General features: G+C 43.2%; 1 protein-coding gene across 6 annotated transcripts in view; it reads left to right on the top strand.

Annotated features, from left to right (window-relative positions):
• LOC146425141 (phospholipid-transporting ATPase ID-like) overlaps positions 1 to 13,831 on the top strand; it is a 91,094-nt gene that overhangs the window by 68,838 nt on the left and 8,425 nt on the right. For all 6 annotated transcript variants that reach the window (XM_085042248.1, XM_085042250.1, XM_085042251.1 and 3 more), the window contains 9 exons: positions 323 to 511; positions 1,285 to 1,400; positions 2,801 to 2,965; positions 4,535 to 4,646; positions 5,714 to 5,819; positions 6,569 to 6,716; positions 9,556 to 9,739; positions 11,293 to 11,516; positions 12,851 to 12,934. In XM_085042248.1, coding sequence (XP_084898374.1) covers positions 323 to 511; positions 1,285 to 1,400; positions 2,801 to 2,965; positions 4,535 to 4,646; positions 5,714 to 5,819; positions 6,569 to 6,716; positions 9,556 to 9,739; positions 11,293 to 11,516; positions 12,851 to 12,934 — 1,328 coding nt within the window. The remainder of the gene's footprint in view (positions 1 to 322; positions 512 to 1,284; positions 1,401 to 2,800; positions 2,966 to 4,534; positions 4,647 to 5,713; positions 5,820 to 6,568; positions 6,717 to 9,555; positions 9,740 to 11,292; positions 11,517 to 12,850; positions 12,935 to 13,831) is intronic.

The following is a 13,831-nucleotide window of genomic DNA, read 5'->3' as shown; positions in this document are numbered from 1 at the left end:
GAAAATACTGATCAGAAAAATACATGCAGATCTAACAAAAAGCGGCTAAACCCAAGGAACTTGTCCTCTCAGTGGGATGTGAGACTCCAAAGAGTGTGATTAAAGTACCCAAAAGAATCCAGCTGCAGGAATCTTACACTGTCCTGGAGGATGGGTTGCTGGGACCTGATGAAGATGCATGGGTATAAGGTGCTTTAGTGCTGCACTTCTGTGGATAGACAGAAAAGCAAAGGGATAACTGCTATATAATGTCTTTGATTTTGTAGTTTTCTACCTCAGAAATAAGTCAGAAGCCAAATCACTTTTTTTTCTTGTATGCCAGGTAACTTGGTGTATCAAGCACAATCTCCTGATGAGGGGGCCCTAGTCACTGCTGCCAGAAACTTTGGATTTGTGTTCCGGGCTCGCACACCTGAGACCATCACTGTCGTGGAAATGGGAGAAACAAAAATCTACAAACTCCTGGCTATTCTTGATTTCAACAATGTTCGCAAGCGAATGTCTGTGATTGGTATGTTCCCTTTGCTGCTTTCTTTCCTTCCTGACCTTCTAGGTTCTGGATCTGTCCCTCATTCTGCTGTGATGCATTTTTCTTGGAGAGCTCCTTTGCAACATGCTCTGAATAACATTTATTTCTGAGGGCTTGAGATGGGCTGCCTTGACTTTTTAATTACACATTTAACAGTGCCAGAAAAATACTTAAAAGGAGGCAGGTGGGAGAAATCTCAACATCTAGACCACAGTGATGCAAGACAGCCTCCTGAAGACACTAAGCTTTTCATATATCTTGCTGCCCCCATTACAATGCAGGAAAGGCCTTTCTTCTAATCAGCTTTTGAATTGTCAGTGAAATTTGAGGAACTAGGAAAGGAGAAAGCAAGAACGAACTGAGAAACCCATTTTCCCAAAGAGAAAATGGAGAAATTATTCAAGAAACTTTATGTAGCCTTTATTAACCGTCCAACATACTCAAATATTTCAGGAATATTATAACTGTAGTTACAGTTCACTGATAGGAGAAATAGGAGAAGTAGGACCAATTCCCAAAAAAGAAGTTGTTCCTAACTTTTGAATGAAGTTATGTCTGCAGGGACAAGGTAGTGTCTGCTCAGAACAATGACTCTCTTCTTTTCTTAGCAGAGCTTGTCTTGATTCCTGCAAGCTTGCCAAAACTTGTGGAAATTCAGACACTAGTAGAAGCTTTTTTTGGTTTTGATGGAAAGGCTGTGTACCCCAAAAGCCTCAGTCTCAGATTTGTAGAATTTGTTTTCCTCTTTCTCATAGTGCAGAGTCCAGAAGGTGACTTGACTTTGTACTGCAAGGGGGCTGACACCATTCTTTATGAACTGCTTCACCCTTCCTGCAACTCTCTCAAAGAGGAGACCACAGAACACCTGAATGTAAGTGTTTCCTTTCCAGTAACATCTCTCTCTGTATTTGATGTTTTCCTTTTTTTCCAGGTAAGGAAGTATACTTTGTCTTGAGACAAAAACCGACAGATTTTAGAAAGAGCACCTAAGCACCAATTTTTAGTAATGGAATAGAGAAAGAAATTAATTTCTGTGGCCTTAGGCCTCGGATTAGTTGCCTAAGTATGAGCACCAGGTGCCATTTGAACTGGTCCAGGACAGTCAGCAGATTGAGGGAGGTGATTTTATCCTTCTACTCTGCCTTTATAAGACCTCAGCAGGAGCACTGTCCAGCTCTGGGATCCTCAAAGTAAGAAGGACATAGAGCTGTTGGAGTGAGTCTAGAGCAGGCTATGAAGATGATTGGAGGGCTGGTGAACTTCTCCTGTAGCTGAGAGATCTGGGTTTGTTCAGCATGGAGAAGAGAAGGTTTTAGGGAGACCTTATAACACCTTCCAGTACCTCACTGGGCTATAAGAGTGCTGGAGAGAGACTTTTTACAAGGGCAGGTAGTGATAAAGCAAGGGTTAATGGTTTTAAACTGAAAGAGAGCAGATTTAGATTAGGTATTAGGAAGAAATTCTTTACTGTGAGGGCAATGAGACACTGGAACAGGTTGCCCAGAGAAACTGTGGATGTTCCATCCCTGAACATGTCCGAGGCCAGGTTGGACGGGACTCTGAGCAACCTGGTCTGGTGGAAGGTGTCCCTGCCCAGGGCAGGGGTTTGGAATGAAATTATCTACAAGGTCCCTGCCAACCCAAGACATTCTATCATTCTATGATTCCATAATACGGACAGAGATGGAAAATACGATGCAGGACATTCAGAAGACCCATGACCTGTTCCTGATGCACTTTTACTTCAGGCCTGGGGAAAAACCTCCATTTTCACCTCTGCTGTTCCACCAAACACTGAGATCCATTTTGTCCATCAGAAAGCACAGTTACAAGGACTTGCTGAGATGCAATGACTGGCTGTGCTCATGCTGTGCATTTCAGCCAGAATTCATCCCTTAAAAATGTTGAACCCATGCCCCAGATTCAAGGCTGTGTTCAGTGTTTATTTAGGTCTCACTATTTTGGACCTTTTTTTTAGAAAAACGAACCTGACAAACAAATGCCTGGTCACTGTAAAGCTTTAGAGCCAGAAAGCAGAAAAGCCCTTTTGAAGTTTTTTTTCATAAGGACCATGGGAGTCAATGATAAAGTGGTCTGGAATTACTATTTAAAAATACCCCAATATTTGTGGCCTAAAGGTGTCATTTTTTCACCTTTCCTCCACAAACTTTACCAGGACACTTTTACAGGTCTGCTTTCTGAGGGTCCTTTGTAAGCCCAGGCGACCAGACTGTTCTTCTTGGACCTTTCTGCCTCACCACTGTCTTGCAGGAGTTTGCTGGAGAAGGTCTGAGGACACTTGTGGTGGCCTATAAAAGCTTGGAGGAAGATTACTTCCAGGATTGGATCAGGCGTCACCATGAAGCAAGCACTGCCTTGGAAGGACGGGAAGACAAACTGTCGGAGTTATATGAAGAGATTGAAAAAGACCTAATGGTTGGTAATTCAGGGAATCTGGGCCAAGCTCTGGGGGAGGCAGCGAGGGTGGTGGTTTGTCAATAAACAGCTCAGCATGACTTTGGTAAACACTGCTCTGCAAACAGCTCAGTGGGCTGTGTGACAGGAGCAGTTCAGAGCATGGCAGTCCTGGGTGTTCACTGGCACCTCTGACAGGAGCCCAGAACTGGGGTGTCAGCCACCAGTGCAGGGGAATGGTTTTATTTTAACTCACGTGGGTGTCAGAGTAGCTTTCTCGTGATGAAGTGACATATCAGAGCCTGCGGGAGATGATGTGGACACAAATATTTCATAGCTATCCTTTGTATGTGCAAATGGCTGATCTATTCATTTTCCAGCCTTTGAAACAGCAGGCAGTGAATAATTCCCAGTGCCCCTGAGAGTGTCTCCTTTGTTCTTCCACCCCTGGGCAGGGTGGGTAGATGACATCCATGAACATGTTTGTGTCAATTTGAAATGGAGCTAAACTCTGATCTTCAAGTCATTCTTCTCTCCCTCAGTCTTGTTACAGTTTTTAAATGCCCTGGAGGCTCTGCCTGTGTTTAGAGCCATGAGTAATGACTGAAAATGATGTATGGGATCTGAGGAGAAGCAATCCAGCTTTTGCACTCGTGGCAGTGCTTTCCTGAAATCCCGGAAATCCTGGGAAATACCTTTGCTCCTAACATTTGCTGTGTGCTCAGGATGCCTACAGGGTCCAGGGAAGAAGCAAGTGTGAGCTGGGGAGATGTTGGCCTTTGGAAGTTGTAGAGTCTCTCTGGCTGGATCAGGGACTAGTGTAAAACAGGGATTGTACAATTTTGAGGACCGTGTAGAGAAGTTCCATCAGAGCTGTTACCTACACTGATAATAGCTGATGTATGATGGACAACCCAGGATGCCAGAAGGGATCCTGGGCTTAAAGCCAGCCCCTGAATTTAGTCTCCCAGCAGCAGGAGGTAGGTGGTAGCAGTGAAACCTGAGGTAGCAGTGAAACATCCATGTCCCTTTGATGACAGGTTAAAGCCACCAACTATCTCCAAATATCAGAAAAAGCGGTAACTTTGAAAAAATTAAGGTTTATGTCCTAAGCAGTCCATGGTTTAGCTGCGTGACAGTGTGGAGCAGAGGTGGGGACAGGTCTGTCAAGGGCTGGAGAAGATGTTTAGCAGCCATGTGAGAGCTGCAGTACAGCACAGCTGGGATTGACCTCCACACGAGAGGAGGTCTGGGGACATGGATCCAGTGTCTTTGTCCCTCTGTTAAAGGTCTTTCTGCTGTGAAGAAAACACATGGAACAACACAGACCTGTAGCTCTGCAAACATTCTTGCAAATAATTTCATGCATATTCATAATCCATCACAGCCTGGGGGGATTAGAGACAAGAACATCTGCAGGATCAGGGCTGCACTCTGTACAGTAAATTTGCTGAGGAGGAATGGCAATCAGTGCAACCTTATTCCTCGGGATTTCATTTGTGTTTGCTTGAGTAATCACCTCTAGGTTTAACTCTTTCTCCTTTGGTAGCAATGGGAGGACTTAACCAGCTCCCTGCCATTTCTGTTAAGCTGCTAGGTGCCACAGCCATCGAGGACAAGCTGCAGGATGGGGTCCCACAGACAATTGAGACTCTTGCCAAAGCCAACATCAAGATATGGGTTCTCACTGGAGATAAGCAAGGTAAAGGCATTACAGCTTTGGAGGCTTCTCTTCTCTCCTGCAGGTGGGGTGGTTCTGCTAAGATCTGGATTTTCATTCCTTGAAAACCGCACAGAAGACAAATTTACAGGGCTTTGCTTCATTGCCAGCTATGCAAAATTTTAGTTATCTGGAATTAGAACAGATGATTGTAGCTCATGCCTACCCTTAATTTCTGTCCTGTGGATGGAAGCAGGGCATTCTTTGCCTTTGGAGAAGTGACAGTAATCATCCCTGTCATAATTCCTGTCATAATCCCTGTCATCATTCCACAGTCCCTGACATAAACTGTGGAAAACTGCCACTTTCATCCAGTTGATCGTTCAGATGAAGGTGAAAAAAATCTTGTCCTGCTTTCCAGTAACTTCAGTGTTAAAATGGGTGTTGGGTGAGTTCCAGTTTGTTTCTGGCTCTCATAATCCAGAACAGAAATGGAGGAAACATAGGCTTTTGGAGATGGAAAGAACAGCAAGTAGACTCCAGTGAATTCTTTTGGAGACATAATGTCTTCACTGAAACAATGGTATTTCAGGGAGGTAAAAAGTGTTTGCAAATAATTTCATGCAAGACATGAGCAGAGAATATTTGAGAAAAATGGACTGTTTCATTTCGTCATGTTCCAAATGCAGTAATTTTGCTATAAAATACCAAAATATGTTTTCTGGAATTTTATGGACCAAACGTCATATTCTCTTTCAGAGCTGTGGTTTGGGGATTTTCTGGAACTAGGGAGAGGGCAAGTTAAAAATCCTGAAAAAAGAATTTTGAATCAACATGAAATGTTTTTTGTTGCTCCAAGTATGTTGGTCAAAGGGTGGCTAAAGCTTTTTCATGTTGGTAGAGTTATTTTTTTCCTGTGGTCTTGTGAAGACAAATTTGCTGCTACCTCCATCAAAGTGACCCTCCTGGCTGTCTTACTGTTGACTCTGAAAGGCTCCAAGTTCTTTTGAGTCAGAAAGAGAGTTTCTGTCATGTGTACAAAAAGACAACATAAGTGGGTGAATTTGGGGCTGCTAAGATGGATTATCTTCCTGGTTTATCTTTTCCAGAGACAGCAATGAATATTGGTTACTCCTGCAACTTGCTGAATGATGACATGGAAGATGTTTTCATTATTGATGGCAGCACATCTGATGATGTACTGAATGAGCTGAGGTAAATGGCTGGAACAGTTTCACTGCTGTGCACTAGCACTGTTTGTGTTTTGTATCGTTCCACCTTTGTTTTCCTGTCAGCTTTCCTTGTTGCAGTTCATTGAGGGACCTTAGATAAGGGAGAGCTGTCTCCCTGGAAGATGCAGAAGCTAAACACAAAGTAGAAATCTCTGAGAGTAAATGCAGAAGCTAAACACAAAGTAGAAATCTCTGAGAGTAAATGCTGAAGCTTCTTGGTCCAAGAGCTCAAATGAAATAAAGATACAAGAAAGCAGAGCCAGACAGGGAGTATCAGCTGGCATTCACCAACAAGTGATCCCGAGCCACAAAGGCTTTGGCCCCAGACTTGAGCTGTGCTGTTGCTCTACTGTTGTTGCCATTTATTCACATTGCTACTTCCTTCCTCACCTCCTCTGTAGACAGAGGTTCTTAGGTAAAGGTGGAAAATGGGAATGGTTTGCAGGCCTTTGCTGTTGGAGTAGATGGTTGCCAGACAACGTGCACAGAAAATTGGATGCTCTTTGGGATACCATTCTTCATGACACTCCGATGGTTTGTTTGACTTTAAATCAGAAGTTTAGCAACACTGTTTAGAGTGCATGTTGCTGTAGGGGTACAGTGAAAATTGGACTGAACTGTTGAAGGGAATCATCAGTTTTTTGTTTTCATAAAGTTGCTTTAACAAAACATATAAATCTTTGCAAGATTTTCATTATTATCCTGAATTTCTTTCTTTCTTTTTTCTTTTAGGAATGCAAGGAAAAAGATGAAGCCAGACTCCTTTCTGGACAGTGATGAAATCAACATTCAGTTTGAAAAATCTTCAAAAAAACAAATGATTATACCTGATGAGCAAGCAAATGGAGTGTATGGTCTGGTTATCACTGGCCACAGCCTGGTAAGGAAGGTTCAAAACCTTGTTAGGTTAGGGATGAGTTCCCTGAAGAGCTTACTGGAAGACATACTGGAAGTCTGAAAAATGCTTTAAAAACTCAACTCCAGAGGACAAGATTTTTTTTTTCCCCCCTAATTGAGAATGAGGTTCAGTGGTTACCTGAGACATCAAAGTTCAGAAGATGGGAACAGAGAAGAGTTGGCCCTTATCTTTGGTGAACAAGAGCAGTAGAGAACTGGGTCATTTTTAATTTCTGGAAAGATACTAAAAAAACAACCAGGTTTGTGTTTGCAGCAAGAAGATAACATCAGACAAGGGTTACAGTGCCAAGGACATGTTCTACTAAATACAGCTGAAAACAGATACGCTTAATTGATAGGCTATAGAAGCTATGACTTAACTAATATATTGTTATTCTCTCCCGTTATGTTCTTCCAAGAAAACTGAAGTAATGCACTCTAGATGAAATTGCTAAGTGACAGATGAAAGACTGCTTGAGAAGTGTGGCTCTGAAGGGCTCACTGTCGATGTAAATTGAAATAGCTGTCATCTGCAGAAGGTTATCCCACATCTGTTTATGCTCAGTGTTTGCATTAACTGCCTAGAAAAAGAGCAGGTAACACCAGGCTTGGAGAGAGTACAGAGAAAATTGAGAGGAGCCAGGCATGATCTGGAAAGCATAGGGGGAAACTGAGTCAGTTGGGATTTCTGAGCCTAGAGAATACTGATCAGTCTCGGTAATACTCTTCAAATTATAGCAGGTAAACGAAGTAATGGAATTAAGCTGAGATAAGAGACTTTTGGATGAAATGTCTTCCTCATGAGAATAGTGAAGCTCTGCTATAAATTTTCCATGCTTGGAAATTTTTTAGAGCCAGTTAGAGGAAAGAAAAAACAATTTTGATCAATTTAAACCTGTCTGCAAGTAAAACTTAATTTATGTCAGTTTTATTTACCTGTTGTATTTTACTTTCCCAGATCTCAGTGAAAGTAAATAGACATATTTAGTTCTGGGAGGTGCTGCCTCTCAGAAACAAGGTGCTTCTGTTCCCTGTGGTTGCTGCTTCTCTTGATGGCAGTCTAGAAATTTTCACTCCCAGTTCTATACCAGGCAAGCAAATTACTATTGAGAAAATATCATCTTGCTCTTCTTTTGGCTCATGTGCCATGTATATGGACCCCAAACACTTTCAGACAGTGTGTAGGTTAAGTACCCTTTCTCCCTCTTTTACAGTCACTTCCTCTTGAAGTGCAGGGCCATAAAACCCTTTATATTCCCACTACAAAGCAGACATGAGGTCTGTCAGGTTTGGTCCATGTGCATTGCATGGACATCAGGCCTCTTGCCTGTTCCTACTCCATCCCTTCAGCCTGCAGTGCTACCCTTCATACCGTTCAGACCCTGAGTGCTGTGCTACCAAAACACCACTGGCAGCCATGGCAAAGCTTTCCTTACTTTCCTGGAGAAACACATACTGACCCACACCCTGGCAAAGGGAAATGTCCCACACTAAGAAACTCAAATCTGGTGTGTGTGGGAGCAGCCAGTCCACACAGAGTGGACACAAGTCTCACCAAGATGATGACTTTCTGCTCGGTGGGGACCACAAGGACAGTGTAGACAAACCTAGATGTCATTTATTTATTTCTATGAGCTTGAACAATGGTAGCAGTGCTGATACTGTCCCACACACAGCATCTGCTCAGGGCTACATCCCTGCCTGCAGAGGGGTGGGAGGGCAGTGCTGGGGTATGCTCATATCTGGTGTTGCCTGAACAAAGCAGTGAACATAAATTTGTCAACATCTGTAATGGCATCATGATGCCAGTTAATTTATATGCACCATTAATATAAAAAATGGTAACATTTTGCTGGTGCTGGGCAGTGAGATTGAGGCAAAAGCCATCTCTGACTGCACTGACCAGCAGTACTCAAGCTAAACCATGGAAAGGTCTCTTGTGGAGCAACTCTGCTGCCACTGACAGAGGAAAGTGGGGACACTGGTGACTCACAGCTCTGTTTCAAAAAGGATGAATATGTGGCCTAAGGACTGTCTGCCTTATGCAGAAAGGGCAGGGGGCTTGCTGTAATGGCTCTGAGCAGAAGTGAGCCCTCTAGGTTCCTTACGTACACGTCTGCTAAAAAGAGACAACAAAGAACACGGCCAAAAAGCATGTTCTGAGAGAAATATGAAAAGCTAACACTGCTCACTCCTCCTCATGCAGAGCTGGAGGGGTGACTAGACATCCAATTATCTCAGTGCTTCCTGAACAGAAATAGCACAGCTGACTGATTTAAAAGGTCAGCACTGAGAGCAAAGCAGCTTTCTCCCTAGTTTTGTGTTTTGCTTTGTCATGCCCACCTGAGCTTAACTCTTTGCATGTTTTTTTTTTAATTAAGCACTTAATAAATTGAAATCTTTCCTATATATCTCCCAGAGCCTAAAGTAATCTAAGAGGGATGAGCAGAGACTGTCTCACATGGAGATACACAAGGCTGTCTCAGGCCCTACAGCAACTTCCTGCTCTTGGTGTTTGACACCTCTGCCCTCTGTCAAGTTACATCAGCCAGAGCAGCATACCCAGCTGTTGAGCACACCCAGCTGTGGTGCATATCCAGATGTGGTGCATATCCAGCTGTGGTGCACCCAAAGTGCAATCTTGTAGGTGTAGGGTGCACAGCCTGATGTGCAGTGTGGATCTCCCTGTGTCTGGGTGGATGGATTCACCCACATGAATGGAAGAGCCTGGCTCAGCTGTCATTGCCACCTCGCTGCACCCTCTTTGTCAGGCCAGGAGTTGCTGTGAGCCTGCCCTGAACACTCCCTGTCCTCCTTTCCAGGCTTATGCGCTGGAAGGGAACCTGGAGCTGGAGCTGGTGAGAACTGCCTGCATGTGCAAAGTGGTGATCTGCTGCCGGGTGACTCCCCTGCAGAAGGCCCAGGTGGTGGAGCTGGTGAAGAAGTACAAGAAGGCTGTGACCCTGGCGATTGGAGATGGAGCCAACGATGTCAGCATGATCAAAAGTGAGTGATGACCAAGAGCCAGCATGCTGTAGCAGACTGACTCAAAGATGTATTTGCTCTCTGAGGTGGGCTAGCAGCAGGAACACATATCTGAGAGCCTCCTGTACCACCCTCTTTGTGGGAACAAGTGTTTGTGTCCTAAATTTTGGCAGGTCTCTGCTGAGCACTCTCACTACAGGTCAGTTGTGTCTCCTGCCTTCTTTCTGTCTGCCAGTGACAGAACACTGGGCTCCTTTGGGAGCAAAGGTTGGACTAAGTGCCTATTTTTCTATTTCTACCTTAGAACACACACAGTGGTTGGACTCAATGATCTTATAGGCCTCTTCCAGCCTAAATGATTCTATTATTCTGTGAAAAGCCCACATGGGTTGTGATGTGTCCATCTGTGTGTCTGCATGGCCAACATCAAAAGGCCAATGTATCTAACAAAAGAATTTATATCATAGAGGGCCTGACTCAAAGCAGAAGTAAAATCTTTGTGTATTCCATATAATATTATGTGGGGTGGGTTTTTTTACCATTTCTTTGTGTTAGGGCTGTTTGTTAATTATCTCCCTTGAGTTACAGTTGATAGGCTTCCAGGCCCCTCCACCCTTGAGCATCATTTGATGCTGCATTACCTCAGTGAATTTATGAAAAAAAAATCCTAACTAGGTATAATTAAATTAAGATTATTCAGAACTACCTATTGCTAATCTTCCTTGTGTTAATTTGCAAGAATTGATTAACTGGAGCCTTTTAATTAAGAAAGAAGACACTAAGTAGAGAGCTTCAAGGGAGATAAGTCAGGCAGTCAGCAAAGAAAGGAGAAGAAAAGTTAAAGTGTACATAATAATTAGAAACTAACCCACTCACCCCACAAGAGGATTGGGACTTTGGGATTTTATCAGTTCAGTTCAGTGGAAAGCTCTGAATCCAGCCAACCTTCAGCCATCAAGACTGTGTTCATTAGTTAAAGCTGTATAATTAGCTGTCACATTAAACTTATGTCCATGACTAATAAATGCAAGTTACTATTAAAAAAATAGTAACTCTTCTATCTAATTATTTGATTGAACTAATAAAGCCCTGAAAATGTAAAAAAGGCTACAGTCTGCCTTTTAGCATAGTGTCTGAGAAACTTAAAATGGTTTGAAGATTTTGCCTGTCCGGGATGACGTTTTAAGCTGCTGGAAGGACATTCATGCATGTAAATAAAAGTCACATGCCAATATAAATTCAAGTTATTTTTTCATAACAGCAGCCATTTTGAACAACAATTTTTGTGCTGCTGTAAATTGTTCGGAAAGAAAACATAAACTGTCACTGATCCTATAATTTCATTCAAATAATACAAGACCAGTTATGGGAAATGCATCGCAGAACCAAAACCATAGTGCTGCTGAAAGAATTAGTGCACCAATTTTTTTTCTTTTTTTTAATAACTTTTCATTATGACTTTATGAAGGCTGTGAGGGAATTAACACAGTGTTCAGTGCAGGGTAACTAATTTTGAAAACAGAGTAATGAGAACTCTCAGTGTAACGACGTGACCAATGACCTTCTCATTGCAGCTGCCCACATTGGGGTTGGCATCAGTGGCCAGGAGGGGATGCAGGCAGTCTTGTCCAGTGACTTCTCCTTCGCACAGTTCCGCTACCTGCAGCGCCTGCTCTTGGTGCACGGCCGCTGGTCCTACATCCGCATGTGCAAGTTCCTCAAGTACTTCTTCTACAAGAATTTTGCCTTCACCTTGGTGCACTTCTGGTATGGCTTCTTCTCTGGCTTCTCAGCACAGGTAGGTCCAGCTTTGGTTTTCTCAGGGCCGTGGAGATGGTCAGAGGGTCTCCTCTCCTGTGAAGAGGCTGGGGGAGGTGGGGTGGTTCAGCTGGGAGAGGAGAAAGCTTTAGGGAGACCTTAGAGCATCTTTCTGTACCTAAATGTGCAACAAGAGATCTGTAGAGGAACAGTTTAGCTGGGCCTATTGTAATTGGACAAAGGGTAATGGTTTTAAACGAAGCTTAGACTGATAGAAAGAAGAAGTTCTTTACAATGAAGTTGGTAGAACACTGACACAGGTTGCCCAGAGAGGTGCTGGATGACTTGTTTCTCAGTACATTCCAGATCAGGTTGGACAGGGCTCTGAGTAACCTGACCTAGTTGAAGGCGTCCTTGCTGATTGCAGGGAGGTTGGAATACATGACTTTTACAGTACCTTCTGACCAACACCATTCTATGAGTCTTTATCTAGTGTTTTCAAGAAAAGTACCTGGAAACATTTCATAAAGAAATAAACTAAGTCATTCCTCCCACCTCACTGAACAGATCCAGGTCTGACTTGTTCAGCTACATGGGTATAAAGCAGATATTGCTGCCTTCATTGTGCTGATGGGGGGGATGCCTGGAGACAGAATATATATATTATAGAATCATACAATTGTTAAGGTTGGAAAAGACCTCTAAGATCATCAAGTCCAGCCATTAAGCCAACACTGCCATGTTCACCACTAAACCATGTGTCCAGGTGCCACATCCACATGTGTTTTAAACACTGACCACCCTTTTCGTGAACAATTTTTTTACTAATATCCAATCTAAACCACCTCTGGCATTTAGGTGCATTATGAAGCACATCCGTCACTTGCAGGATTTTCAAAAGTATTCCAAATGATTACTGCCATCAGCTGATGACACAGATTAGAGTTTGGTGCAGATCTTGTAAGATCTGTGCTTGTGTTGTTAACATATTTGGAGCAAGCAGTTTAACTCTGAGATGCCTGTGGGCATTAGGAGCTTGCAAGAGGACTACCTCTTGAGTGAAAAAACTGGTGTTAATTCAAGGCAAACCAGCCTCCAACTAAAGCCAGCTGTGAGCAGTGCAGATACAGGGGCTGGGGGTGCAGGGTGGTGCAGAGGGATCCTTCTGTGGCCGCAGCTAGCAATGGGTGGTGAGCAAACTGTGCTGGCATGATGTGATCCCTCCCCTGTTCAGGGACACTGAGCTTGAGTCATCTTATCTCTTTTGTCTCAGTAACATCTCAAACCAAGGTGTTGCAGCCATTAATTGCTTTCAAAGGAATGGAAAAGACAACCTTTTGCTAACTTCATGTTTTGTTTTTGTTTTTTTTCCAGACTGTCTATGATGAATGGTTCATTACACTTTACAATTTGGTATATACCTCCCTCCCAGTGCTTGGAATGAGTCTCTTTGATCAGGTACTGTTTCTGTCACCACTTTGGGGATGTTTTTCATGGGGGTTTTGTCTCCAGGTGCTTTGAGCTGGTTCCATGAAGCAAAAGCAGCTGACCTTTTGGCTACATACTGTGGTAACCCCTGAAATAATATCCTAACAGGGAGAACTTAGACCACAAAAAAAGGATGTACCAGAGAGATGGGGTATTCCTTCCTAGTCATATGATTTAGGTTTAGGTGGGCCTGTGAGGAGCAGGGAGTTGAGATACATATGATTACCCTGATTTGGCCTGTAGGTTCCAGTGTGTGGTGAGACTTTTAGGTTAGGCTGCTGCCTACAGCACTGGCTGCCATTGCAACACTCCCCTGGAGCAGTCATACCCTACTACCTGTGCTCCTAAAGTCTGGCAAGTGACTTTCTAATGACCAGACAAAACAATTAATTAACTGGATCTTTGAAACCTGATTTTGCTAGTTCAGCCTTTCTAGTGAGTTCTTTCTGCAGTAATTTCACACACAAATTTCAACCTCATTTTTACTGTTTGACAAGACAAAGGAGCAATAAAGCCGTTTGTATATGCATTTTGCAAGTTAAATAAATAGGAACTGGCAACTTTGCAGTGGTTCAGTGCTCTGCTCTGGACACTTAAGGGATCTAAGTCAGACAACCTTGCCTGTGTGGGGAGGTATTTTCTAACCCATAGCTTCCTGTCAAGTCTCTGGAGAAGAAATGTATATATATATATATTTTTTTTTTTTTTATCAGCTGTTAATTTTTTTAGCACAAGAAAGGTAAAATACAATATGGAAAGTATGCCCAGGTGACCTTGGGATGTGCCATGCCAGGAAGCACAACTGACTGAATTGCATGCTGAGCTTTTTCCCATGGAAATGCATGGGACTTGGCAGCCCTAAGTGGG

The sequence above is a fragment of the Lichenostomus cassidix genome, chromosome Z, assembly GCF_008360975.1.
Source record: "Lichenostomus cassidix isolate B80296 chromosome Z, HeHo_3.0, whole genome shotgun sequence".
Taxonomy (NCBI): domain Eukaryota; kingdom Metazoa; phylum Chordata; class Aves; order Passeriformes; family Meliphagidae; genus Lichenostomus; species Lichenostomus cassidix.
Note: the sequence above shows the minus strand (reverse complement) of the source record. Positions and strands in the feature narration are given on the sequence as shown.